The 27,890-nt window shown below is 41.4% G+C and overlaps 1 protein-coding gene across 4 annotated transcripts in view; it reads left to right on the forward strand.

Annotated features, from left to right (window-relative positions):
• The window catches only part of ACMSD (aminocarboxymuconate semialdehyde decarboxylase), a 70,059-nt gene that overhangs the window by 10,164 nt on the left and 32,005 nt on the right, over window positions 1-27,890 (forward strand). For 2 of the 4 annotated variants that reach the window (XM_046659648.1, XM_046659649.1), the window contains exons 3-8: window positions 6,131-6,227; window positions 16,411-16,460; window positions 17,903-18,139; window positions 21,568-21,661; window positions 24,232-24,327; window positions 25,481-25,653. In XM_046659648.1, the coding sequence (XP_046515604.1) occupies window positions 6,131-6,227; window positions 16,411-16,460; window positions 17,903-18,139; window positions 21,568-21,661; window positions 24,232-24,327; window positions 25,481-25,653 (747 nt within the window). Of the gene's footprint in view, window positions 1-272; window positions 347-6,130; window positions 6,228-16,410; window positions 16,461-17,902; window positions 18,140-21,567; window positions 21,662-24,231; window positions 24,328-25,480; window positions 25,654-25,929; window positions 25,972-27,890 lie in introns of those variants that run through there. The other 2 variants (XM_046659651.1, XM_046659650.1) reach the window with 2 other exon arrangements.

The following is a 27,890-nucleotide window of genomic DNA, read 5'->3' on the forward strand; positions in this document are numbered from 1 at the left end:
AATAGATTACAAAAGAAAATAGCAGAATGTACTGTGTATGGTAAGAGAAGATACTGTTTCATGAAACTTTTGTCTTAGTCTTTAGCTGTTTAAATAGATATATATATGGGTGTACTGGGTCACAACAGAAAATATACTTCCTAAAGTGGGGTCATAGCCAAAATTGATTAAAAGCCATTAATCTAGCCCAGTGCCCCCATTTCATGTTTTATTAAGGTTAATTTCTCATTACATAAGTAATATTTGAATAAATTCTCCTTTTTAAATTTAAGCTATTGGAGATAAAGCCACAGTTCCCTTGGATCAGCACTCCCCATCCTCAAAAGTAATTCCTATTAACAGTTTGGTGAGTATCTTCCCAGACCTTTTCCTATTATTTTACTTATATATACAAGCAGCTATAGAAAGGATATAGTAATAATTAATATGTTTGTGTACCTATTTTTTAGCTAAGTCAATTAGGTTCCAAACAGAAAATAAATGGCTCGCTTAAATTAGAACACTTTGGAAAGAGTTAATAAAGAGCCTGTTTATAAAGGTGTAGGTGCGTGATGAAGGTATGGTGGTGGCAGGGATTACATCACGCAGGGTCTTACCTGCCATGTTAAGGAGTTTGGATTTTACCTTCAGGGCAATGGGAATCCATTAGGGAGTTATAAGTGGAGAGCTGGCAAGAGATGATCTAGGGTTTTAAAAGTTTACTCTGGTTGCTTGGTGGATACTGGGTTGGAGGGGAGCAAGAGGGAAAGCAGAAAGAGATCAGGATGGAGGCTGGAGCAGTTGTTCAGGTGAGGGGGGACGGGGCTTGGACCAAGGCCGGAGCAGTGGAGATGGAGAGAAGTGGACTACTGCAGGATCTATTTTGGAGCTAGAACCAGTGGTATTGGGAAACAGATAGGATGGTGACATGTTAGACTGAGGGAGTGGAAAAAATGATGTGGTCTCAGAGGGATGAGAAAGATAATGCAGGCATCAGAAACAGAAGCCGCCGAACCAGGAGGACAACGAGGTCTGAGACAGACAAACAGGTTGGGTGAGTGGAGTTTGAAGCAGTTGTAGTAGAGCCCACATGGAGCTGTCCTTCAGAACCTTGCAATGTGAGACTTAGAGTGATTACAGAGGTTGCTTCCTAGTGACAGTGTCTCGTCCATTTCTGCCAACTCTGCACCTCAAGTTCAACCAGCATGGCACCTTGCGCGGTCTAGAGGGATAGCCTGAGTGGGCACTGCGGGAAGGCGGAGGAGAATGGAAATCTGATGGCTTGAAAATACATTTTTAATGATACAGGCAGTACCAGACATTTGAAATACCAGCCATATTTGAACTTACTTGCAAATAGTGTTAGAACTAGAACTTAGGAATCAGCAGTGTCACAGGTTAGGTTCCCTGGGAATCAGACTCTGAGATGGAGATCAACATGCAGGAGGTTTATCAGGAAGTGCCCTTAGAGCACAGTGGAAGGGAGGAGAAGGAAGCAGGATAGAACAGAGGGCAATGTTGAGCCGTGATGTAGTCTCAACGGAAGCCTCAGCTGACCCAGAAGGAGCTCTAAAGCTGACCTTCAGAGTTGTCCCAAGTTGGGGAGTCCTGGGGTCTTTACATCTCCATGTCAATCAGTCACGGGAAGTGGGCTGCCCTGGAAATGAAGCAGGACCTTGAGGGGGCTGGCTCTCTTCAGCCAAGGCAGTCTTCCCATCTCCCCATAGGGGCTGACAGCTGAAGGCTGTCTGCGGGAAATGCTCCCAGAAGCTGGGAGAATAAGTCCTTTATTCTTGAAGGGGGGTCTTGGTGGTACATCACATCATCCTGGGAAAGACCTTAGACCTCATTTTCACTAAGCCCTTATTTTATAGTTAGATTGTGAGATCCTGCGAGGGTAAGTGGTTTACATGTAGGATCCAGGTCTCCTGACCCCTCCAGTATCATGATTTCCACTATACCATGCTGTTCTGGCTTAAAAGATATTTGAGGTGTATTTGAAATGAGTTATCTGGGTAGCGATGGTTGGTTGGGGAATTCTTTATTTTTAAAAAAACTTGGTTTTATTTTGAGAGTTTAGAAAAAAATCAGAATTTGTTTCTTGGTTGAATAAATTAGAGCAACTTGCTCCAATTACTTGGCTATTAGTTTAGTTTAAGATCTTGGTTGGTATTGAGGTCAATGTTAAAAACAGAAACTAAGAGACACCCCCCACCACCAGTGACTCCCCAGCAGCAAATGTTGACCTCTGAGGCACATTTATAGCCCTACAGGGATCCTGGGTTCCCAAATGTAAAGTGAGAGGGATCAGGAGCTGATTCTCTACCATGGCTCTCAGGTCCCAAAATTCTGGCTGAAAAAACAATGAGAATTGGGAGCCTATTATAGGGGCACAGCTGCTATGTGGCAATTTTCACTCACAAAGAGTTCCACTGATGGTTGCTGTCATCCATTTGCATTATCATGGATCCAGCATGAAGGATATGGAAAAAGACGTTTAGTAAATCTGATTTTCCTGCAATGTAATGAGAGCAATCCTCCCCAAAAGATCAGACTCTTTAGGAAATTATAGTAATTAACCTCTGCCTACTAAGCAGAGACCAATTACCAAATATCAGCCTGGTGGGATGGAAAATGACTTCATAAACCTGGGTTCTTCTCCCAACTCCATACCAACTAAGCTCTATACCACTGCACCACATGGACTCATTGGTAAATGCAAGAGTTGAACTGAATGACCTATTTCTACTTTAACACCTTCTGCTTTGTCTGAAACCAAAACTTAGTAATGCACCTCCCAGAAAAACCCAATTTCCTCCTTTGCCATGTTATTGATAACATGGTAAAATCTAGCCATCACTGATTGTGTATGTTCTCTGGCCTGGTGCTAAGTTCTTTACAAACATTCTATTATTGAATCTTCTGTATCACTCAACATTCTTAGCTGAAGACAGCAGAATCCACTCTATCTAGTTTAATTAGAAAAACAGCTCACAGACTTCCTGGGAGAGCTGGAGATCAAGCTCTGAGGCTGTGCTAATATGCACAATGTACAATCATATCTGGGGAGCTGCTCCAGCAAAGATGCAAATGCTGCTACTCCTGGTCACAGACAGGAAGCTCATGGTGATGCTGCTGAGATTGGAGACTAGTGTTGCAGTTTCTCCTCCAGCAAGGTCTGACACTTGAGAAAACACCCTTGCCAAAACATGGATTCTGCACGGTCCCTGCTTTCTCACCGTGCTCACTTCCAAATCAAAGCCACAAATGGGGCCTCTGATTGGCAGAGCCTAGAGCATATGCCAGTGTCCTTGCTACAAGGGAGGCTAAGAAAGTGAATTCTGGATTCTCCCTCAGGAAAGGGGGATCTAAATGTGAAAATGTCTTCACACATAGGAAGTGTTCCAAAGATGGTGAGTGGTCACGAGCATGACAAATAAAATGATCCACATTTTACAGATAGAAAAAGCGAGGTTTAGGAGCCGGCATGGTGGCACGGTGGTCAAGCCCCTCAAGAATTACAAAATGCCCAGGGAACCACATTCATAAATGTGCAGGAACCAAGGGAAACCAGGTGATTGAAGCCATAGCCAAGGCAACGCCACAGGAACAGCCTGGCTAGGGAGCTGCTACCTCCCAGCTGGACACTGGACACTCCCACCAGTACCACTACCAATGGACATAGCACGTGGTCACTGCTGGAATCACTGGCATAATAAATTCAACTGTTCCTGTCTTTTTGCATCTCTTGTACTTGATTCAAATCCAAGCATTGATTGGCCAAGTTTGGAGCAAGTATTGGGCTTTTGGGTTTTAGTAGAGGGAGGCTGAGCTCTGCCGCCACCAAGGCTCTCACAGGAGGTTCCCTGACTCAGGAAGGTGGTTCAGATACTGGAATGATCAGCCAACTATGAGAACTGAGGCAAATCAACCCTGATGTCCTGGTGTCAGAAACTCCACTCTGCCTGGATATAGACACCTGTAACAGTTACCCAAGTCACTTGCCCATTGACTTGTTCCCCAGTCCATAAGAAACGAAAACATGGATCTGAGGTCTTCCTACGTATGCAGATGTGGACCACCACACTTGAAGGTGAAAAGACCTTCTCTACGCAGGAGATGGAGAAGGTGTTGTCCACGGAATAGAAGGAGGAAGAAGGAAGCTATGGCAAGGCCTGAGTGCAAGTCATGATCAAGCCAAGAGGAAGAGGAGGAGGGCAGAGGACTCCACCAAGCAGAGCTCAAGGCCTTTGATCACCACTTGCCCACCTGACCAACACATAGAGCCCAAGGGCATCTTGAGGCCCTGAAGCATCACCAGAGGAGGGGTGCCCTCAAAGCAGGGGAAGATCAGGAGACAGCCTAGTCTCTAATTAACCATACATCATTAATAACTAATACTAAGAATAACACACTTCTTTCCTCTCAACATGTGTCAGATACTCTACTATGTGCTTTGTATAGATTATCCCATTTCATGCCCACAAGATTCCTTTAAGGTAAGTCATATTATTTTTTTAAGGTAAGTCATATTATTATTTTAAAGATGAACAAAACCTCAGAAACTTCTAGACAGAACAGCAAGTAGGACAGAGCCTGAGACTCACAGATATTTGATATCACAAAGCAGAAGAAACCATAGAGCCATGGCTGAATGGGATAAGTATGAACTAATCTGTGCTATCTGCCAGAATGATCTAAAGGAAGTAGTCACCACCGAATGTGACCGTGACTTCTGTCCTACCTGTATTGTTCTCTGAGCCAAAAGAAGTCCAAGCCTTACTTACGAGTGTCCTGTATGCTGGGTGATATGCTGGAAGTGATACCTCCTTACGGAACTGAAGGAGTTGCAATGAAGACAGGGTTACTGAAGAACCAAGAATCTTCTTTCCTCTCTAAAGCAACAATTGACCTGTCATTCCAACTGGGCCTGGTCAGGAGAAGAAGGCTTTGCCCTGGTTATGCCCAATCATCCAGGAGAAGTGCAAAGACACTTTCAATTTAAGTGACAAAGAGAGGGAGATATTCAGATGTTCCAAATTGAACATCACTGCCGAGCATAATACCATCTCTGGCTTATTGAACCTCTGCTCAGCCAACTCAAGTACACTATTCTTTGTCTCCATGGACGGGGATCTGTGCCTGAATTTCTTCCTTTTCTCTCAGGCTTTCCAATCTCCATGCTTATGATCTAATTTTTCAGTGGTAGTTTATGAACTTGTCTTTTTTCCTCAACTATGTATCATTGAAGTCTTACATCATTTAGAGAAAGCATCTTGCCCACCTTAAGGGCTAAATAAATATTTGGTTGGTAAGTTAAAAAAATCATTATAAAGATGAGCAAACTGAGGCTCAGAGATGTTGTTTAACTTGCCTAAGTCCACACAGTAAGTGGTAGAATGGGGATTTGAACCCTTGCAGTCTGATTTCAGGGACCTAGATCAGAACATTTCCCTTTTCTTTAGGGATCACAAACTGGAGGCTCAATTTAGAGACCACGGCCATGTTTTGTACAGCCATTTAGTCTGGCCCCCCTGCACCGCATATTAAAAGGTATTGTACACAGGCAAGCATGAGCCCAGTGGAAGCTAGCAGCTCAGCACCAAATTCATATGTGCTGCTAGACTGATTCACTTCATTGTCCACCTTCTCCTGCAGGTGTTGACATCAGTAGGCCATGCTCTGTTAGACAAATTATTTACTCTCACTATCCATCTGTTGCTTCTCTAGAAGCAACTGGATGCTAGGACTGGATGATCTGTCTCAGAGAGCCTTTCCAATCCTAAAATGTTATGAATCTAGAGTTTTCCAGACACTGGGCCATCCTCTCAGGTCTTGTAGCCCGTGGGTTCAGATCGGTAAGGTGACCAGTTATCCTCAGTCATGCAGCCCCAAAAGGCCATGACCATGACCTTCTTCTCTCTGTGTCCAGTCACTGACACACACAGAGCACATCTCTTCAAATTCAGCCAATATTAAGGCATGACGATGAAAAGTTCAGTTCCATTAAATGAACAGATTTCTACTTCTGGGAGGATTAAGTAAAAACCACTAAAAATGTTAGGGGAGAAGCATGTTCCAAAGCATACAAAGAAGGACTAATCTAAGTAGGCTTAGGTTGCCTTTTGCTGATGTGGGATTTCTGCCCTAGGGAGAAGCAAAGATGGTGAAAGATGGGCAGGTCTTCAGAGTGGTCCAAGAGAACTGCTGGGATCCAGAAGTCCGTATTAGAGAAATGGACAAAACAGGTACTTACAAGGACAAATGCTAGCAATGTTTGCATCTGATATAAAAGCAACGTCTGCCCCCAAAGCCTGTTGACCACTTTACATAATTTATGTGATGGCAACTCCTATCACCTTTTCTCCACCAGGCCAGGGTGTTCCAGCTTCACTGGGGGAGGGATGGGACCTTCCACTACAATGTTTTTAGAGTGTAGATTTAAAATTTTTTTAAATTAAGTATACCCTGTTTTAAAATAGAATGCTATATCATCAAAAAGATAAAAGTGACATTTTATTATTAAAACATTTTTTAAGTTCAAATACATAGTACTTAATTATTATAGAGCCAATTAAAACAGTAAAAATTAGAATTCACAGATTAAGGATGCCAATTGCCTGCTTAGTCAGACTCAGGATCCAATTTCTTTCTGTAGTTTGTTTTGGTGCACAGTACACAGAACACCCTCATTGACCTATAGGGGTGGCAATGGGAGCAGTGTTTAAAAAAAGTTAATCATTTAATCTCAGAATACTCCACAATGAAACCAAACCAGAAATTTAAAAGAGGAGAATTAGAAAATTTTTGTTTCAAAGGTGAATCAGTAACAATTTCTAAGAATTGCTTGCATTCCTATTTTACATTTAAGAATCAAAGAAGTTCTCACAATTTAAAAGAATTTCAAAAACTATCTAAAATATGGTATGACAGCCGCATTGTATGACAGGCACTTGTTACTGCATGGCTGACTGTGCCACCCAAGGAGAGTGCACTCCAACAAGAGCACCCAGCCTTCTGGACACACGTGGGCCATGCTCATGGGCTGTGATGGGAACTCACCACGACAACACTGTCAAGCCTAAATTTTGACATCAGTGGTCTAGATTTAAACCAGAAAATAAATAATTCATACACATAAATAAAAGAGCACCTTAGAAGTACCGACTTCTTAATCAAAGACAAATTTATAAGAATTTCAAATATATACACAGAGATGGCAGGAGACATTTTATTCCATGGTCTGTACAAAACTAGTTAACCTATTAGCCCTAAATGATGAGGTGGTCTCTGGCATGTTAGAATTTGGTGTAGAATACTTTAGACCAGATATTGCTTTATAGACTTTTTTAAATAATTAAAAGTATATTTAAATGGCATTCAAATTGAACTTTGCAGAAAGCCTGAAGCACCTCTGTAGACCATTCTACACAACATGATGTATACGCCCCTGTTCTAGAATAGGGGTGGGAGGGCAGCTGGAGAGAGAACAAGCTTCTCAGACTTATAGCAAAGAGCAAAGTTTTGCTCTAAATGTGAAGGCTGAGCAGGGCCCACCCTCTCAAGGAGAAAACTAGTGGAAATGACACTCAGATGACTAGTGTCAGAACTATTGCTTATGACTGCAGTTTAGATGAACTGTGTCTCCTTTGGTTTTTGTTGTATTTCATTCCGTGGTTATCCTTGAGATAACAGTCATGATGAACATTTCCTGAGTATTTACTCTGTGGCAGGCACTGTTCTCAGCACCTAATGTGTATTATCTCACTTAATCCTTATAACAACTATAGGAGGTAGCATCTATTAATATGCCCATTTCACAGATGAAGAAACTGAGGAACAGAAGTTAAGCAATTTGCTAAAGATCACACAGCTTTAAGGGGGCAGAACTAGGATTAAAACCCAGGCAGTCCTGCCCGAAAGGCTTATCCTATCACCTCCATGGAGGTGAGAAAACAAAATGATGAAGGCCCAACACTGAAGATTGCAGTAGTCCATCCCATCTTCACAGGGAAAGAAATGTAACTGGCAGCCCCTGGGTCACTTCACTACAAGATCCAACGCAGAGCTGAGAAAGACCAAAATGATAAGATAACAACGAGAGGATATATATGTAAGCATCTCCTAAATCCTCAACTAGGTGAGTTCCTGTAGAAGCTGGGTCTGGAGCAGACCCAGGAAGGTCAGAATTGGTGAGGGATCCAGGTCTGGTGAGGGCTGGAGTGGGAGCTCAGTCCTCTCTGTATGAAGGAGGCTGAGAGGCCCCAGAGGAGTCAGAGGGTTGGTGTTTCACATACCTGCTCACATTTAATCCTCTCTCAACATCTCTGAGTAGCAGGCATTGTTGTATCTATTGTTAACGAAACAGTGCAAGGAGGTTAAGTGATTTGCTCAGGATTACACAGATGGTAAGTGGCAGAGCTAGGATTGTCCCTAGAGCCATCTCTCTTAGTCTACCACTAAAGCTTTTCCCAAGTTTCCTTCAAGATAAGAATCATCTGGGGTGTTTTTTAAATTTTTTTTCAAGCCCCATCCACTGTGTCAGAATTTCCAAAGGAGGGTCTAGGAATTTGTTTTCATAATGTTCTCCCCCCCCCCCCATTTTAATCAACAGGTAAGTTTGGGGAACATCATGCTATGCCATACTGTTAAACACCCCTTTTAAAAAATACAAGCTCTAGGTCAGCATCATGGTGGAGTGAGTGCTTCTCTTAGACTCTCCCTGCTAAGATACAATGAAAAGAACATTCATAAACTAACAGAGGACATCCACACAACACAAAGATTTCTGAGAGGCCCACACAGCAATACATCTGAAGGTGGAGGTGCTACACTCCCCAGGAGGAAGTGGAAGGAGGTAAGGGGATCTCCTCTCCCTCCCCAGCAGCAACCCGGGGCACAGGACCACGTGTGGCTCTGAGAAAAGACTGGGGAGGGGTGGCTCTCTGCAGGAATGCCTTTACTCTCCAAGTTCCCTCACAGCTTGTGGGAAACCTCTACACAGAGGAGGCTAAGCTATTGTGTGGGTGTCTTCATGAAGCCAGCACCTCAGGAGAGTAGATAGCAAGGACAGAGTTCATGCATGCAACAGAAAGTGCCCCTCCCCCAGCCCAGCTCACTAGCCCAGCTGGTTGGCCAGAGCACCTGCACATATATTAGAAAAGCAGCAGCTGCAAGCAACAGAGTTGACAATCACAGTCAGGCTCTGTCAGCATAGATTCCACAGGAGGACAGGCTCAGATGCCAGGGATGGTGGTGGGCTCAGTATTCCACCTGCCACCACTTTGGCTAGATACTATCACTATGCAAACACACAAATCCATGCCATCAAACAACATGAAGAAATATATTAATACTCCAGACCAGAAGGAAAATTACAAGCACCCAGAAATCAATTCTGAAGGCACAGAAATTTGTAATCTAAATGACAGAGAATTCAAAATACCTATCATTAAAAAACTTAACAAGTTACAAGAATATTCAGACAGACAGTTCAATGAAATCAGAAACAAAATTAATTAACAGAGGAATTCTTCACAAAAGAGATTGAAACTATAGAGAAAAACCAATAAGAAATGTTGGAGATGAAAAACACAATGGATGAGATAAAGAAAAATCTAGACACCCTGGATAAAAAGAGCTGATATTATGAAGGGCAGAATTAGCAATCTGGAGGACAGAAATGTAGAAATGCTTGAGATGGAGGAGAGAGAGCTAAGACTAAAAAGAAACGATAAATTCTCTGAGAAATATCTGACTCAATTGGGAAATGCAACATAAGGATTATACATATTCCAGAGGGAGAAGTGAGGGAGAATGGAGCAGAAATCTTGTTCAAAGAAATAATAGCTGAGAACTTCCCAAACCTGGAGAAAGAGGTGGAAATACAAGTAAAAGAAACTAATAGAACTCCTAATTATATCAATGTAAAAAGACCTTCTCCAAGGCATATAGTGATAAAACTGGCAAAATTCAATGACAAAGAAAAAATATTAAAGGCAGCAAGGCAGAAGAAAATAACTTACAAAGGAATGCCTATCAGGCTTTCAGCAGATTTCTCAGCAGAAACCTTACAGGCTAGAAGAGCATGGAATGATTATTCAAAATTGTGAAAGACAAAAACTTTCAGGCAAGAACACTCTATCCAGTGAAAATATCCTTCAGATATGATGGAGAAATAAAAACTTTTCCAGATAAAGAAAAGCTAATGGAGTTCATCATCACAAGACTCCCCCCCTACACACACACACACACACAAGAAATTATCAAGGCCCTCATATCTGAAAAAAAAGGGGGGGGGGTCACTTGAGCAAGGAGATAAATAAGCAGACAAAATCAGAACATTGCAGCTCTCCATCAGAATAGGTTAGCAAGTAATTATAACATTAAAGATAAAGGGAAGGAAAACATCAAAAATAACTATAATCTCGTCATTTTGACCACAAACTCACAAGACAAGATGGAATAACTTGTGACAACAATAACTTAGAAGGGGAAGAGGAAAGGGATGGAATCAGCTTAGATGAAGCGATTAAGAGGCTATCAGAAAATGGACTATCTCACCTCTGAGGTTTTTTATACAAACCTCATGGTAACCACTAAACAAATAATCAGAACAGACATACAAATGATAAACAAAGAGAAAACTGAGAAAATCTTCAAAGAGAACTACCAACCTGAACTGGTAGTCCAAAATACATGGGATGAGAAACAAGGGAAAAACAGGACAACCAGAAAATGAGTTATAAAATGGCAGCATTAAGCCCTCATATATCAATAATCACTTGAAATGTAAATGGATTGAATTCTCCAATCAAAAGACACAGAGTAGCAGGATGGATTAAAACACAAGACCCAACAATACGTTGCCTCCAGGAAACATATCTCAGCTCTAAAGACAAACACAGGATCAGAGTGAAGGGATGGAAGATGATGCTCCAAGCCAATGGCAAACAAAAGAAAGTAGGTGTTGCCATATTTATATCAGACAAAGTAGACCTTAAGATAAAACAGGCAATGAGAGACAAAGAGGGGCAGTATATAATAATAAAAGGGACACTCCACCAAGAAGATATAACACTTATAAATATATATATGCACCAAACACAAGAGCAGCAAAGTACATAAAGTAATTATTAACAAACCTAAAAGGAGATTTTAACAACAACACCATAATTGTAGGGGACCTTAACACCGCACTTACATCAGTGGATAGATCATCCAGACAGAAAGTCAACAAATAGTGGATTTAAATGGAAAACTAGACCAGATGGACATAACAGATATATATAGAACACTCCATCCAAAAACAGCAGAATACATTCTTCTCAAGTGCACGTGGAACATTCTCAAGGACAGACCATATGTTGAGAAACAAGGCAAGCCTCAACAAGTTTAAGAAGATGGAAATCATTTCAAGCATCTTTTCTAACCACCATGCTATGAAACTAGAAATCAACTACAAGAAAAAAGCTGGGAAAGTGACAAATATGTGGACTAAACAATATACTACTGAACCACCAATGGATCATTGAAGAAATTAAAGGAGAAATAAAAAAATATCTGCATAAAAATGAGAATGAAAATACACCATACCAACTCATATGGGATGCAGCAAAAGCGGTCCTAAGAGGGAAATTCATGGCAATTCAGGCCCACTTTAACAAACAAGAAAAATCTCAAATAAACAACCTTGCACTAAACTTAACAGAATTAGAAAAAGAAGAACAAAGCCCAAAGTCAGCAGAAGGAGAGAAATAATGAAAATTACAGCAGAAATAAATGAAATTGAAACAAACAAAAAAAACAGTAGAAAGGATCAATGAAACTAACAGCTGGTTCTTGGAGAAGATAAAAAAAACTGACAAGCCATTAGCCAGACACACTAAGAAAAAAATAAAGAAGGCTCAAATAGATAAAATTAGAAATGAAAGAGGAGAAATTACAACAGATACCACAGAAATACAAAGGTTATATGAGAATACTCTGCAAAGCCAAATGCCAACAAATTGGACAATCTAGAAGAAATGGATAAATTCTTATACACATACAACCTCCCAAAACGAAATCAAGAAGAAATAGAGGATAGACCTGAATAGGTCTGAATAGACCAATCACAAGTAAAGAGATTGAAACAGTAATCAAAAGTCTCCCAAAAAATAAAAGTCCAGAACCAGATGGCTTCTCTGGAGAATTCTACCAAACATTCAAAGAAGATTTAATACCCATCCTTCTCAAACCATTCCAAAAAACTGAAGAAGATGGAATGCTTTTGAACTCATTCTATGAGGCCAACATCACCCTGATCCCAAAACCAGACAAGGACAACACAAAGAAAGAAAATTACAGGCCAGTATCGATGATGAACATAGATGCAAAAATCCTCAACAAAATATTGGCAAACTGAATACAGCAATACTTTAAAAGGATTATATACCATGATCAAATGGGATTTATACAGGTATGCAGGGATGATTCAACATCTGAAAATCAATGAGATACACCATGTTAACAAAATGAGGAATAAAAACCATATGATCCCATCAATAGACACAGAGAGAGCATTAGACGAGATCCAACATTCATTTATGACAAAAATTCTCAATAAAATTGGTGTGGAAGGAAAGTACCTCAACATAATACAGGCTGCATATGACAAACCCACAGCCAACATCATACTCAATGGGGAAAAACTGAAAGTCATCCTTCTGAGAACAGGACCAAAACAAGGGTGCCCACTCTTGCCACTCTTATTCAACATAGTACTAGAGGTTTTGGCCACAGCAATTAGGCAAGAAAAAGAAATAAAAGGTATCCAAATTGATAATGAAGAAGTGAAACTCTTGCTGTTGCAGATGACAAGATTTTATATATAGAAAACCGTAAATATCTATCAGAAAACTACAAGAAATAATCAACAACTACAGCAAAGTTGCAGAGTACAAAATCAACTTACAAAAATCAGTTGCATTTCTATACTCTAATAATGAACTAACAGAAAGAGAACTCAAGCATACAATCCCATTTACACTCACAACAAAAAGAATAAAATATCTACGAATAAATTTAACCAAGGAGGTGAAAGACCTATACAATGAAAACTTAAGACATTACTGAAAGAAATCGATGATGACATAAAGAAATGGAAAGATATTCCATGAACATGGATTGGAAGAATAAATGAAGTTAAAATGTCCATACTACCTAAAGCAATCTACAGATTCACCGCAAACCCAAACAGAATCCCAATGACACTCTTCACAGAAATAAAATGAAGAATCCAAAAATTCATATGGTGCAACAAAAGACTGTAAATAGTAAAGCAATCCTGAGAAAAAAGAACAAAGCTGGAGTCATCACAAACTCTGGTTTCAAAATATACTACAAAGCTATAATAATCAAAGGAGCATGATACTGGTACAAAAATAGACACACACATCAATAGAACAGAATTGAAAGCCCAGAAATAAAACCACATATCTATGGACAACCAATCTTCAACAACAGACCCAAGAACAAACAGTGGAGAAAGGAAAGTCTCTTCAACAAATGGTGTTGGGAAAACTGGACAGCCACACACAAAAAAATGAAAGTAGACCATTATCTTTTGCCATACACAAAAATTAACTCGAAGTGGATCAAAGACTTGAATGTAAGACCTGAAACCATAAAACTCCTAGAAGAAACCATAGGCAGTACACTCTTTGACATCGGTCTTAGCAGCATCTTTTTGACTACTATGTCTACTTGGGCAAGGAAAACAAAAGAGAAAATAAACAAGTGGGTCTTCATCAGACTAAAGAGCTTCTGCAAGGCAAAGGAAACCAGGAACAAAACAAAGAGACAACCCATCAACTGGGAGAAAATATTTGCAAGTCATATATCAAACAAGGGGTTAATCTCCAAAATATATAAAGAACTCACACAAATCAACCACAAAAAAACAAACAACTCAGTCAAAAAATGGGAAGAGGATATGAACAGACATTTTTCCAAAGAAGATGTACAGATGGCCAATAGGCACATGAGAAGATGTTCAACATCATTAAGCATCAGGGAAATGCAAATCAAAACTACACTAAGATAGTACCTCACACCCATTAGAATGGTTATAATCACCAGGACAAAAAATAACAAATGTTGGAGAGGATGTGGAGAAAATGGAACCCTCATGCACTGCTGGTGGGAATGCAAACTGGTATAGTCACTATGGAAAACAGTATGGAGAGTTCTCAAAAAATTAAAAATAGAAATACCATAAAACTCAGCTATCCCACTATTGGGTATTCATCCAAAGAACTTGAAATCAACAACTCAAAAAGACTTATGTACCCCTATGTTCATTGCAGCATTATTCACAATAGCCAAGATGTGGAAGCAACCCAAGAACCCATCGACTGATGAATGGATAAAGAAGATATGGTATATATATTGACAATGGAATACTACTCAGCCATAAAAATGATAAAACCATCCCATTTGCAACAACATGGATGGACCTTGAGGGTATTACATTAAGCAAAATAAGCCAGACAGAGAAAAACAAACACAGTATGATTTCACACATATGTGGAAGAAAAACTAACACATGGACAAAGAGAACAGATTAGTGGTTACCCGGGGGGGAATGGGCTTGGGGGGTGGGCACAAGAGGTAAAGGGGCACACTTATATGGTGACTGACAAATAATAATGTACAACTGAAATTTCACAATGTTATAAACTATTATGACCTCAATAAAACTAAAATATATATATATATATATATATATACAAGCTCTGATTGGATTAGACTTGTTTGTTCCCCCTCTCAGTTCTCAAAGACCAGAGAATATGTATTCAAACCAACCAACACACAAATAATGCAATTTACTATGTTAATATGAAAAATGGTGACAAGTGATGGCCACTGAGGTGTAGGGAAGGAGCAATGCTGGACGGGAGCCTCATCCCACCACAGTCAAGCCATGTGACCTTAGATCTAATCCGTAAAATGGAGAAATTCAATAGAGTAATGTAAGCAAAAGTATTTATGTAAAATGTAAAGATTTTACAATTGAAAAGAACTCTGTTTTATACTAATCAATGAATGTAAATAAAATCTCATGACAACGTTGAACAACAGTCTCTAATCAAAAGCTGGAGTCTCTAGTCCTCGCTAAACGATAGCTTATTCTTTCATTTGTTGGGCATATTCAACGTGCCAGACACCGCTCTGGACACCAGGGGATACAGCATGGACAGATAGCCTCATGTGGTGTTTGCATTCAAGAAGGGCAAGCATAAAATACACAACTAAACACAGTCATGACAGGCTGTAATAAGTATTAGAAAAGGAAAGGAACAGAATGATAGGATAGAGAGAGGCTGGAGCTGGGGAAGGCCTTTCTGAGGAGGGGACATTTGAACCAAGACTTAGGGTGAAAAGGACTCTATCCTGTGATGAGCCAAAAGAGCTTTCCAGGTAGGTGGAACAGCAGTGCAAAGGTCCTCGGGATGAGAAAGAGCTTCAAAGAGCAAGCAGGAGGCCAACGAAGCACAATGTGAGCCCTGGGAGAGACTGTGTGGGCCCTTATAGACCATGTTCAAGTCTGGATTTTATGCTAAGAGTGATGAAAAGTCAGAAGTTTTAAGCAAGGGAGTGACTTGATTTAAGTTTTAGTCCTTACTTTGACTTCCGAGTGGAGAACAAACTGCAAGAGGACAAGAATGGTGGTGAGGGACCAATTCAGAGCCTTCTGCAGTGGTCCATAGGAGACGCTGGTGGCCTGGGCCAGGGAGTGGCAGGGGATGGGGAGAGGTGGGCGGATAAAAAGATTCAGAGCGGCACTAACAGGACTCACTGGTGGGTTGGATGTGGGTACAGGGGAAAGAGAAGCCACCCTCAGTCTGGCAGCATCTCTCCTGACAACCCAGCTCCAGGAGCTTAAAGACAGGAGATTCTAGGCATCCTGGATGCTGGATTCTGGAGCCAAATCCAGGTTCTCATTCTGAGCATTCCAGACAGGGGGACTCCACCCAGGTTCATTTAGATGAATTAAAGGGGCCAGGAAGGTGACTGAGAAATACACTCTGTCATGCAGGACCTAACATGCAAAGCCCTGAAAGAATTCGTGGGGAAATGTCTTGTTTAAATAAAACTGCAAAGGAAGGAGGGTGGAAATAATCCTTGAAAAATGGAGTAAATTAGTTTTTCTTGAATGATCTCACTTTTGTCCAGCCTTTACCCCTCCCCCTAGAACTGAGGCTGAGGGATGAGGAGGTCTGGGACAGAGAGGTAAGAGAAGGGGAAACCAGGAGGAGCAGCGAGGGAGGGGAGGGCAGGAGGAGGCTGGGATGGAGACTGGCTGGGCTCCTTGGCCCTGGGAAATGTGGAAGGAGTGCCCAGGCGGTTCTTCTCATCAGCTTTGCCTTTCTTTGTGTCTGTGTCTAGGAGTGACCGCACAAGCCCTTTCCACAGTTCCTGTCATGTTTAGCTACTGGGTGAGTGTGAAACCTCAAACCATCTCTTTGCTGGTTGAATGCTCATGTCCAGTTCCCTAGAAAGTAGACAGGCCTCAAGTCGTGACATTGCCCCCACAAGTCTTCTCTCCTTTAGAGATCACTGGGGTCCCTCAGCTTCTCAAACTGCAGCATCCCCTCTCAGGCCTGTCTTCCTAGTCATGTCGTTGCTCTGGACCTGCACGGTCCAGTATGATAGCCAGCAGTCACATGTTACTATGTGACTCACATTATATTTCCACAGGACAACGCAGTTCTAGACCCAACTTTAATCTCCATCAGAACTTCCCTGTCTGATGACTCATTCCTGCAGTGCCTTGCTCAGTAATTGACAAGCCAGTTTATTCTGAGGTGGTAATAATTTTGAAGTGAGAATGATAATAATGGCCTAATATGTTGCCTCTCCCAGGGAAACGTACAATTCAAAATGAGATTCCTGGGGTTGGATGCCTTTCCCTAAGTGATCAAGTCTCGAGCGCTAAAAGTTGCAGGCCTGATTGCAGGCCTGTGGAAGGACATGTTTGTACATAGCTGGGGGGCACTAAGCACCTGCTCAACCAAGTAAACATTCACTCATGTTGTGATTTAAGGAGCAATGGAAATACCACCTGATCACACATATGTCCCCAACCTGTGCTCATAATTCCAGTTTTAGTGATTTGATCCTAATCTGGTCCTGAGATTAGATTCACTGCTTGAAATAAAAATGCTCTAAGGCCTCAAGATGCCTGTCTTTATCAGATTGGGTACCATTCTGACTGGACAACTGGGATTGCAGGAGAGAATCAAATTCCTGGCCGTGGGGTGGGATGATGTTGAAAGGAAAGAATAAAGAAGGGAGAGTTAGGAGAACAGAAAGCAAACTTCTTCTGCCTCAGCATTCTGCTAACTCTTAAGTGTCACTGCCAATGGGAAAGACAGAGAAGAGGATGGACCAGGAGAGGAGAGGTCCATGAGCAGCCTGGCATCCCATGATGAGGCGTGACAAGGAGGTGTCCTGATGGTGGCATCAAGCACTGGGTCACGGCCAGCTTCCTGTGTGTATAATTGGCAGGGGGCCGAGGGAGGGGGGGGAAGGGGGGCTGGGTGTGCAGCCCTGCAGTCCCCTGTCTGCAGTTAGTAGGTGGGCCCATCTTCAACCCAGCTCTAGTGTAGGATGCTAGGCTCAGTAATTGTGTCCATACTTTCTGATGATAGACTCAATTTTTCAATTAATCAGCATCATACTAGCAAGTTTCTTCGCATTTGCAATAATTGGCTTCTGGGTCCCCTGCAGCCCGTGCCTATCTCAATCAGTGCCTCAGTTTTTGGAGGGATAAAGCCACTGATAATAACAAATGATTTAGCCCAGGGGAAGTGTTGTTCAGAGTAAACATCTAAAGTGGGATTTGAACCGTGTGGTTTCCCTTACCTATCTCCAACAGGCCAAACCTCAGGACACTTTAGACCTGTGCCAGCTTCTAAACAACGACCTAGCTGCCACCGTTGCGAGCCACCCCAGGAGGTTTGTGGGCCTGGGGACGTTGCCCATGCAGGCCCCGGAGCTGGCCATCAAGGAGATGGAGCGCTGTGTGAATGAGCTGGGCTTTCCGGGGGTCCAGATCGGCTCCCACGTCAACGAGTGGGACTTGAATGCGCAAGAACTCTTCCCTGTCTACGCAGTGAGTACGCGGCTCATTCGACCAACACGCAGAGGGGCGGGCGCTGCACTGGGTGCTGGCGGGAAGATGACGGCGCCTCTTCACCGGGAGGGAGAGAAATGCCTGATGACAGGATAGTTGTAGGGGGAAAGGTGGGAAGAGCTTCCAAAAAGAGTGGGACGTTTTACTAGAAGAGGCCAGCCCTGCGTTGACTCGCTGAAATGTCTCTTCTCTCTCCCTCCTTTCCTCTCCTTTTCATCTATCCTTTGGAAGCCAAAATATTACCCTCATCACAGCCACCTGTAAAAGAACCATGTTAGTGACATGGGAAAAAAAAGTATTTATTTTTGCTTTGGAAAAAAATAATTCTTATCATTTTTCAAAATTATAAAATAACTTTGAAGAAACTGTGGAAAATACGGAAAAGTATAAGAGAAAAATAAAAATAACCCATAATCCTGCCACCCAAAGATAAACAACCATGGTTATAGTATGTTTCATTTGTATTTTTATTTGCAGATATCTGCATAGATTTACATTTTAATGAAATTGGAATTGTAATATACATGTGATTTCATATCTTAATTGAGAATTTCCAACCTAAATGAAAATTCTCCTAATGCATGATTTTTGAATAACTGCATAATATTCCAATATATGGATATGTTTTGATTTATTTAATCCTCAATTAAGATACTTTTAAAGCCATATATTTTGAAAATGTGTAATAAAAATACGTAGCAAAAATTGCCGTCAAAATAACATTTGATGAAACGAGGTGGTGAGTATATGGATGTTCATTGTCCTATTGTTTATAGCTTTCTATATTTAAAATATTGCATAATAAAATATATTTTCAAAAGCTCAATGCCATCCATTTCTGAAGTATCCAACCAAAATGGCCACAGTCCCATGGTCCTCTCCACCAGTTTCCCTCTACCTTCTGTTCTTTCTGCAACTAAACCTGCTTTCCTTAGCACCAGGATTCAAGATGCGTACTTCTTTATTCAATGGCACTTTTAAATTTCTTACTTCCCTCCTAGACTTATAATAGTACTGTTTTCTGTTATTTTCATTGTAAATGCAAAATCTTCAATAATGAATTATGTAGATGGTCGTGGACTCACCAGGCACTATAATCACCAATCATTTAATATTTATTGAGCTCTGACAACATGCAAAAGCTTTTCCATGTTTGTATCTATGGACACTGCCCACAAGTTTAGGATTGCCTATCAGATTTCCTCCTAATAAGCTGAAAGATTTAATGTTCCTCTAAATATTGAACTCCCTGAAAATTACTGGCTGTGGTGGTTGAACTGATCCAGTGAATGTTTTCTAGAAACTTTAATGAGCTTTGAAAGAGGATTTATTTACTTGTGCATCCAAGTTGTTTCAGCACAGTGTGAGCAAGCCTTCAGCTGCAGTCATTTTATTATTCATTGCAACTGGGTTTATGAATTACTAAGGGGCTCAGAAAGCAAGAGCAGCTGGTTGGGGTCCAATGGGATACTCTCATTTGTGTGACTAGCTCAACCCATCAATCATTCTAACTAAGCTGTTTTGGGGGCTGCCAGTCTCTGAGGGGATTCAGGAGAGCATCCTCACCCCAGTTGACTTGTGATGTCCTGGGGTTGACAGCACTTTGTTTGGCTAGTAAGACTTGCCAGCCTCACTACTCTCTAACTTGCATCAGTAACATGTGCTTAAACAAATGAGAGGAGTTACCATAACCCAAGTTGGCTTTGTTATTTTAAGGTGATCCTGGAACTTCAAACCATCTCACTGTCCCCCTTATCTCTTAGACCTCCCTTCTCAGTGAGTGAACCCAACAATACCATACTCAGGGCAGTTTTCAGGCACAAAAGTGACTTTATTACAAGTATGAGGCAGACAGAGTGGAAATCTGCCTGCCTCTACCCATTATCAGCCACAAGACCTGACTCAGTTAGCCTCTACCTGCCTTAGTATCCTTCTCTGTAAAATGGGAGTAATGAAGTACTCATTTAATAAAGGATTAAACTAGTTAATAACTGTAAAATTCTTATAACAGCTTTGGCACATGGTGAGTTCTCAGTTAATGTGAGTTATGATTTTGAGAGTATAAGTGACTTCTTTTTGTGTTCTCTACAATGCCTCACAAACAGAAGGTGATCAGAAATATTTGTTAATTTGAACCGAATAGAAGTGAACTGTCCTAGACACGTAGAATAAAGGTTTATCCTAATGAGGAGTCAAATCCCACTGAGATAACATGATCGTGTGTCTTTGTCAAACCCAAACCATCCCAAGAAGTTGATACTCTCTTTCCAGCCTGCGTCCGTTATCAGAAAAACCAATTAGCTCCTCTCCCTGCAAAGGGTTTAGATCTCTTCTGCTCCACAGAACCTGCTGAAGTAGAAGTCCTTTCTCCAACCTATTGTTTGCCTCACTTCCAGAATCCCCTGTTGCCCCAGAATTGTTTCTCCATTTTAAAAATGCTTATGTACAGAAGTCACATTACGTCAGCCTATTTAGCCCACATATTTGTATGTAAAGGTAGGATGAATCACTCAAGCACCCCGATATATTTGGAAAAGAAACGTACTAAGAAAAATCTGTTTTGAACCTTGATAAGCACTAATACTCAATGCCATGCCTGTTCAAGGGACTTTTTAAAATTAAGCATTTTGTTGAGTAAAGGTCATTTCATCCAGATGGTATTTCCATTTCCCAGAAGGCCCTGGCGCAGGTTTGCCCATGACATTTATCTCAGTACCTGCCTGACTGAGGCATTGAGAGCTCTTTCCTTTCTAACGTCATCACATCCACAGCAAACTGTTCAGGGACTCAGCTGGGCTCCTGAGGTTCTGTGAGTGCCTGAAGACACCAGAAATTCTCACCCAGTGTTGGGCTCTGAGTAGCCAGATGGCTTGGGTCAGGCCAGCCTGCTCCAGCCCAGTCATGAGCCCCTGGCTCCTAGCCCATCGCCTCCTCACTTTCCACATCCTCAGGTTTCCCAGTGGGGGAAAGAAGAGAACACTTTGACCCTGACTCCAAGGATACAATCTGAGCAGTCCTTCAGAAAGAATGGACCAAGTAGGAACTAGCAGGGGAAACTTCCCTGGCATTTGCGGTGTGAGATCAGTCCTTGAGCATTTTGCTCTCAGCCAAATGTTTGAATGACAGATGTTTCCTGTGACTTGTTTTGCCAGACAATATATTAAATTCATCAAAGCCAACGGTACATCCACCAGCCCCCTTGTTAATTGTAAGTGTCCTTTTTACTTTCCAAGCAGGAGCAGAGTTTATCAATGACTCTTTTATATACATCAGGAAACAACTTCAAAAGTATTTTAGTTTATTTATTCAGATCAGTATAACCCAGGGAAAAGCAATTTCCCTAAAATAGTACCCGGTATTTGCCGGCTTGTCCAAATAACCCTGTCTCTCTCATTGCCTCTTTGAAGGCGGCTGAAAAGCTGAACTGTTCCCTATTCGTGCACCCCTGGGACATGCAGATGGATGGACGGATGGCCAAATACTGGTTCCCTTGGCTCGTAGGTTTGTGTCGGCTTGGGATCTGGAAAAGAGGATCAAGTCTTTGTTTTTTTCCAATTATCTATGGAACCCTAATTGTGTCAGAGAGAAAGTATGAATAATTAACAGGATTGTGAGTTATTGAGCTCTTACTCAGATAAGTGCTGTATATATTACCTCATTTAATTTTAATCGTATCCACACAAAACTCTATGAGGTTGATGTTACAATGCCTGTTTTATAGATGGAGAAACTGAGGGTCTCATCATGGTTAAGTAAGTCGTACAAGTCACACAGTTAATAAGTGAAAATGGAATTCACATGGATCAGTCTGACTCCAAAGCCTGTATGACTTACTATACAGACTCCCAAAAAGGCTCCCAAAATAAGTAACCATGCCTGTCTAATAGATTTGTTTAAGGAGCCAATAATAGCATCAACTCTTACTGAGAACCCTGGAGTAAGGAGTAGAAGGTCAACTTCCGCCACCCAAAGATCTGAGGCCCTAGATTACAGATGACCCAGGTTTTCAGTTTTCCTGTCATCTGCTCCTCTTTTCTGCTCTTTGCCTCTTGCACTATTCATTCATGGTTCCATATGAGGGTGAGGGAAAGGGAAGGAGGAGAGACCTCCATTTGGCCTATCCAATCTCTCCTTATCATCCTTGATAAGAAGAAATGGATACAGATGTAAAATTCTGGGGCCACAAGTGAACAGTGCAGCTCATCTACAAACCCAATGAAAATTGGGTCCCCAAATGAACAGCATTGGATTTTCTTTAGGGAGGCCATTATCCTTTTTCTCCTCAGCCCAATTATACAATTGGTACAAGTAATTATAAAGTAACTACCATGAAGAATTAAACGGAACAATATATTAAAAGTCAAAAAACTGAATTTCAACTCCAGCTAGTTTTATTTCACTGTATAACCTGTAGCAAATCACTTCACCTTCCTGGGCCCTAGGTGTTCATATGTAAAATGAAACAGCTGGTCTGGATTTTCTTTCTGTTCTTACATTTTATGCCTCTGTGATTGCTTTTGGAGACTAATGTATTTAGTGAAGCAGCTTCCTACCCATCTGCCACCAAATTCTTAAGCAATAATTAGTAGGAAGAGATAACCTAAGAGGCCCCATTGCTGTCCAGCTTCCAAGAAAATCTCATCCTCCTAATTCACATAACACTTTGACAAGTCTCAGAAACTTATTTACATTGCAACTTCCACATGAAAAACAGAGGGGAGCCTTTGCGTAGAGTCATTTCATCATTCATTTATGCAACACGTATATATTGATCCCCTCCAGCATGCCAGGCCTTGTACCAGGCACCGAGGATATAGATATGGACAAAACCCCTGCCCTCCTGAAGCCTATGTTCTGGTTAGAGGAAAGAGATGATAAATAAGTATGCAAACCATAAACAAACAAACAGGCTAATTTCAGAATTCTATTCTGGATATAAAGGAGGTCATTAGCTGATTGGAGGATCCCCAGCAGGGGAAGGTCATGATCAAATTAACATTGTAAATATTGTACTTTGGCTCCAGTGTGGAAAATGGGATTATAGAGTTGTGGTCCAAGTGGATGCTCTGCCCACAAACCACTCCCAGATGGATATGAATCCATCATGCTTCCAGAATTCCCAAGACGCCAGGGAGCCAGAAACATCTCTGTCCATGGAACAACAAACAGGCTTGGGGCAGGATGAGCATCTGGTAAAGCCCCATTCAGCAGTTAGAAAGTCAGGCTTCCCCAGAAGGTGCAAGCCTCAGCTGTGGAGGCCCCAGAGATTTCTTAATCACAGTGTGAAAAGCAGTCACCTGGAAATGTAGCCCAGACTGACTGTGGAGGTGAAGGCCCCAGGGATGGAATAGCTGTTTCTTCCAGGAGCACAGAGCACTTGAAATAATTCATTTTAATCCAGCTGTTTTTAACCTCAGCTCTAAGAAGGAGCAAAGATTTGGCAGGAATAATAATATTAGTTCATATTTATTGAGCATAATATTTATTGAGTGCCAAGAACTAACCATCATCATCCCTATTTTACAGATGAGGAAACTAAGGCACAGGGAGGCAACTAATATTTGTTGAGCAACTCCACTGTGAAGTTCTCACCAGGAACTTTCCTGACATCATCATTTGCAAGGCTCCACAATAGCCTTACAAGATGGGCCTTTTTCTGTTCCCATTTCACATGTGAAGAAGCAGACTCGGGGGCATTAAATAACTTGTCAAAGGCCAGAAAGCAAAAAATTGGAGGAGTAGCATTCAGCCCAGACTCATTGTCCTCTGCTTGCCCCACTGTATCCAAGACTGAAGCTGGGGGAATCAGGACAAAAGCCAGGTCCTCTGGCTCCTTGACCATTCTAGTCATTAGATGACTCTACCTGCAAGTGGCAAATAGGAAGGGTCAGATGGTTCTGCTTCCCGAAGTAATGGCTTGTATACAACCAAGCCTTGCTGGGGCACAGGGACGTCACATTTCTCAGCACTGACAGTCACAGCAAGCTGCCGTTCCCCAACCATTAGCATCACTGAGCTTCTTCTTGCTTGAGATGACAAGCCCTGCACCTTATGACTGTTTCCTTTTTCAGGAATGCCAGCAGAGACCACTACAGCCATTTGCTCCATGATCATGGGTGGAGTATTTGAAAAGTTTCCTAAACTGAAAGTATGTTATGCACATGGAGGTAAGACCCTATCTGTATTAGTCAGCTGGGGCTGCCATAACAAAATACCACAGACTGGCTGGCTTAAACAACAGAAATTTATTTTCTCACATTCTGGAGGCTGGAAGTCCAAGATCAAGGTGCCAGCAGGGTTGGTTTCTGGTGAGCCCTCTCTTCCTGGATTGTAGAAGGCCATCTTCTCACTGTGTCCTCACATGGCCTTTCCTCTGTGCGTGTGCAGAGAGAGAGAGATTTCTGGTGTCTCTTTCTCTTCTAAGAACACCAGTCTTATCAGATTAGGATCCTACCTTATGACCTCATTTAACTTTAATTACCTCCTTAAATGTCCTATTTCCAAATACAGTATCAATGGGGGTCAGGGCTTCAACATGACATGAATTTTGGAGGGACACAATGCAGTCCATAACACCCTTCCAACCATCAGTCTAGTCATAAAGTATATGATGGTTTGAGGACCAAATTCCATTTTTGCACATGAGTTTAGTTTGGTTGGCACAGTTTTTGTTTTATTTTGTTTTGTTTTTTTATTTAAATCCCTCTAGTCAGACCACAAGCTCTCCAGTTTACGATAGTCCCTGCCATTTACTATTGTTTACAAATAGGCCTATTTCATTCATTTACATTTCATGCTTGGTCTCCTGTAGGTAATTGAGTTTGTGACTCCTGGACACACACCACACACACAAACACATACACACAATATCAAGCTGTATGTGCTGTTCTCTAATCTGTCTTTCCTTCTCAACAGCATATAGAGACATCTTTCCATGTCAATAAATATAGAGCTCCATCATTTTTGATGGTTGCATGCATGGTAATACATTTCATGGATAGGCAATCATTATTTAGATATTCCCCAACTGATAGACTGCCTCTGTATTTTGCTATTATAACCACATTACATTTGAAAACCTTGACCACATATCTTTACACACGTCTCTTCTCTGTTTAGGATAAATTCCTTAAACTGAATTTTTAGATGATTTAACATCGTTTCTTCTAGGTTATCTCCCAGCAGTTGGAACCCTGTAGGTCCTTTGTAAATACTGCTCACCATCTGGGCTACAGTAACTTCTCGTTGCATAGAACATGAGGATTGAAAGGTATCTTTTTCAACTGACCCTAGCCCCTCAATAATGGGTTTTACTTACAGGTGGTTCCTTCCCCTTCACTGTGGGAAGAATTTCCCATGGATTCAGCATGCGCCCAGATCTGTGTGCCCAGGACAACCCAACCAACCCAAAGAAATACCTTGGATCCTTTTATACAGACTCCTTGGTTCATGATCCTCTGGCCCTCAAGCTGTTAACAGATGTCATAGGAAAGGTAAGTCGGAACTGTCATTTGGATGGCTTATGGGAGGCAGAGTGCAGGATCAGCAACCGGTTACTTGGCCTCTCTCCAAAAAAGGGATGGAAGAAAAGGCGTTAGAAGAAATGAGCAGGACCCTGAGGTTTGGCATTAGGTTTGCTTGCCCAGGGGATCCTCTCCAGAGCCTTCAACACAGAGTGTGTATCACCAAGAAACCACTAAATACGCCAAGGAAATCCCAGATAAGCCACATGACTTGGTAGTTCTCCGAGATCAGCTTCTTTTCCTTAGGGTCATCTCTGTACTCACCAAAAATGACGCATCTCGATATGGTAAGCAGGAAAGAACCACCAGTTTTGAAGTCAAATTGACCTGGGTTAAAATCCCAGCTCTACCTCTTAGTAATTGGGTAAGTTATGAACCGAACTATCTTCATCCACCCAATGAAGAAAATGGGAACATTAAAGAGGGGGAAATGGACAGGGAGGCAGGGGAAGATGATGAAGGGTCTTGTGTATCCCTTGAAATTTCTTTCTGGAATAATATGGCCTTTGTTTTGAAAACAATTCTCTCATTTGGCCAAAAAGACCAACGTGGTAGTACTTTAAATTTCACAAGAAAAAGTATTTCCTCTGTTGTCATCAGCTAGCAGATCTCCCTGTTGGTGGCATCTCTACCTTTAAGTAGTCTTTGAAAATTCTAAATCAGCAAATTAGAACATTTTTAGGGCAAAGGCCAGTCTGAATTAGTGAAAACTCTGAAATATTTTGTATTTTAATTCTGTTTTATTACTTACAGTTATCTATACAAGGTTTCCAAATTTTCCCAAAGGAAAAAATCTCTGGGCTTGTCTAAATATGGACATATTTAAAGATTTTGCAGTATGGTACTTGGATTGAGGGTAGAGTCTAAGGCATTTGAAGTCTTGTTTAGCAGAAAAAGACGTCCATCATTTGAAAGTTGCAAGTAGTGTTCTATCTCCAGAATGGAGACTTCATCTCACTTTAAAGCTATTTCTCTGACTTAAGAAACTCACTAGAATATAAATGTTAAACATTCTGGTTTGGTAATAAATTATGTGGTTGAACTGTGTTTCTGAGCCTTATAGCTTTTGTGTTGTCCCTGCCCAAATGGGTGCTTAGCAGCTAGTTATGACTGTTGATTATTATTGGTTTGGAAAGAGGTGCGATAGGGAGGAAACTACGAAGAGGAGCCAAAAGAGACTATGCACTCTGGACTTTGAGCAACGGAGGGGTAGAGGAGTGGGAAAGTGGCATGGAAATGCAGAAATGGTCATTCTGATTACCTGTCATCAACCTGAGTAGTCCTTGGTATTCTTGGAAATGGCAACATCAGGAGAAAATGCCCTTGGCAAGTACAACACCCATCTTATGAGGGATACCTACCATCAGCAGTGACAGATACTATGAGCACCTTCAAACAGCATTTGGGGCAATACACATCGCCATGGGGTCAGAGCAGAAGAGGAACACAGCGAATGCCTTGTGGTAATCAGTGGAGAGACTAATTAGTGAGCACATGTGAATAAACCCCTTTTAGGGAGCCCCAGAAAAATTCAGAGGGCACTTTGCAAAGTTAGTGGTGCTAAGATCTTGCACTCAAATTGCGACGACTTGAGCCATTATAATTCAGGCATCAAAAGCAAATGTGACCTCATTTTAAGTGATCTCACAGTCTGGTGAATCCAGGACACATAAACAGTATATATTAATAACTTGGGATTCTCTTTAAAATGTTGATGCTTCCTCATTCTAGTTATATTCACATTAACAAATTCTCTCAAAAACAATCCCAAAACCAGGAAAACTAAGGAAAGTCCCAGCATGTCATCTGGGCTAGACAGCAACCTGTCCAGATTAGAGCATGAGGACAGAATGCAGTGTAGGGAAGGCTCCAGGACAGAAAAAATGGAACTGATGGATTATTTGATGTGTTGGAGAGTTTCAAACCACACCAGGCATTCAACAGATCTGATGACGCATTAGGAACAAACAAGCAGTACATACACAGAAGACAAAGCAAATGAAAGAAAAAGAAAGAAAGTCCAGGAAGACAAGCATCCACATGAGGCAGATAATTATTGTACATTACTTGACTCAGCAGTGAACAATATTTACAGTCATAATAGTGTAAATAGCAAGAACTGGTTTAACTGAAAATTGTAATTCTATTTGGAAAATAGAAGAGAGAAGCTGGGGTAAGAGAGAAATTCTCAATGATCATAATGAGAA

This window comes from Equus quagga, chromosome 4 (assembly GCF_021613505.1).
Source record: "Equus quagga isolate Etosha38 chromosome 4, UCLA_HA_Equagga_1.0, whole genome shotgun sequence".
Taxonomy (NCBI): Eukaryota; Metazoa; Chordata; class Mammalia; order Perissodactyla; family Equidae; genus Equus; species Equus quagga.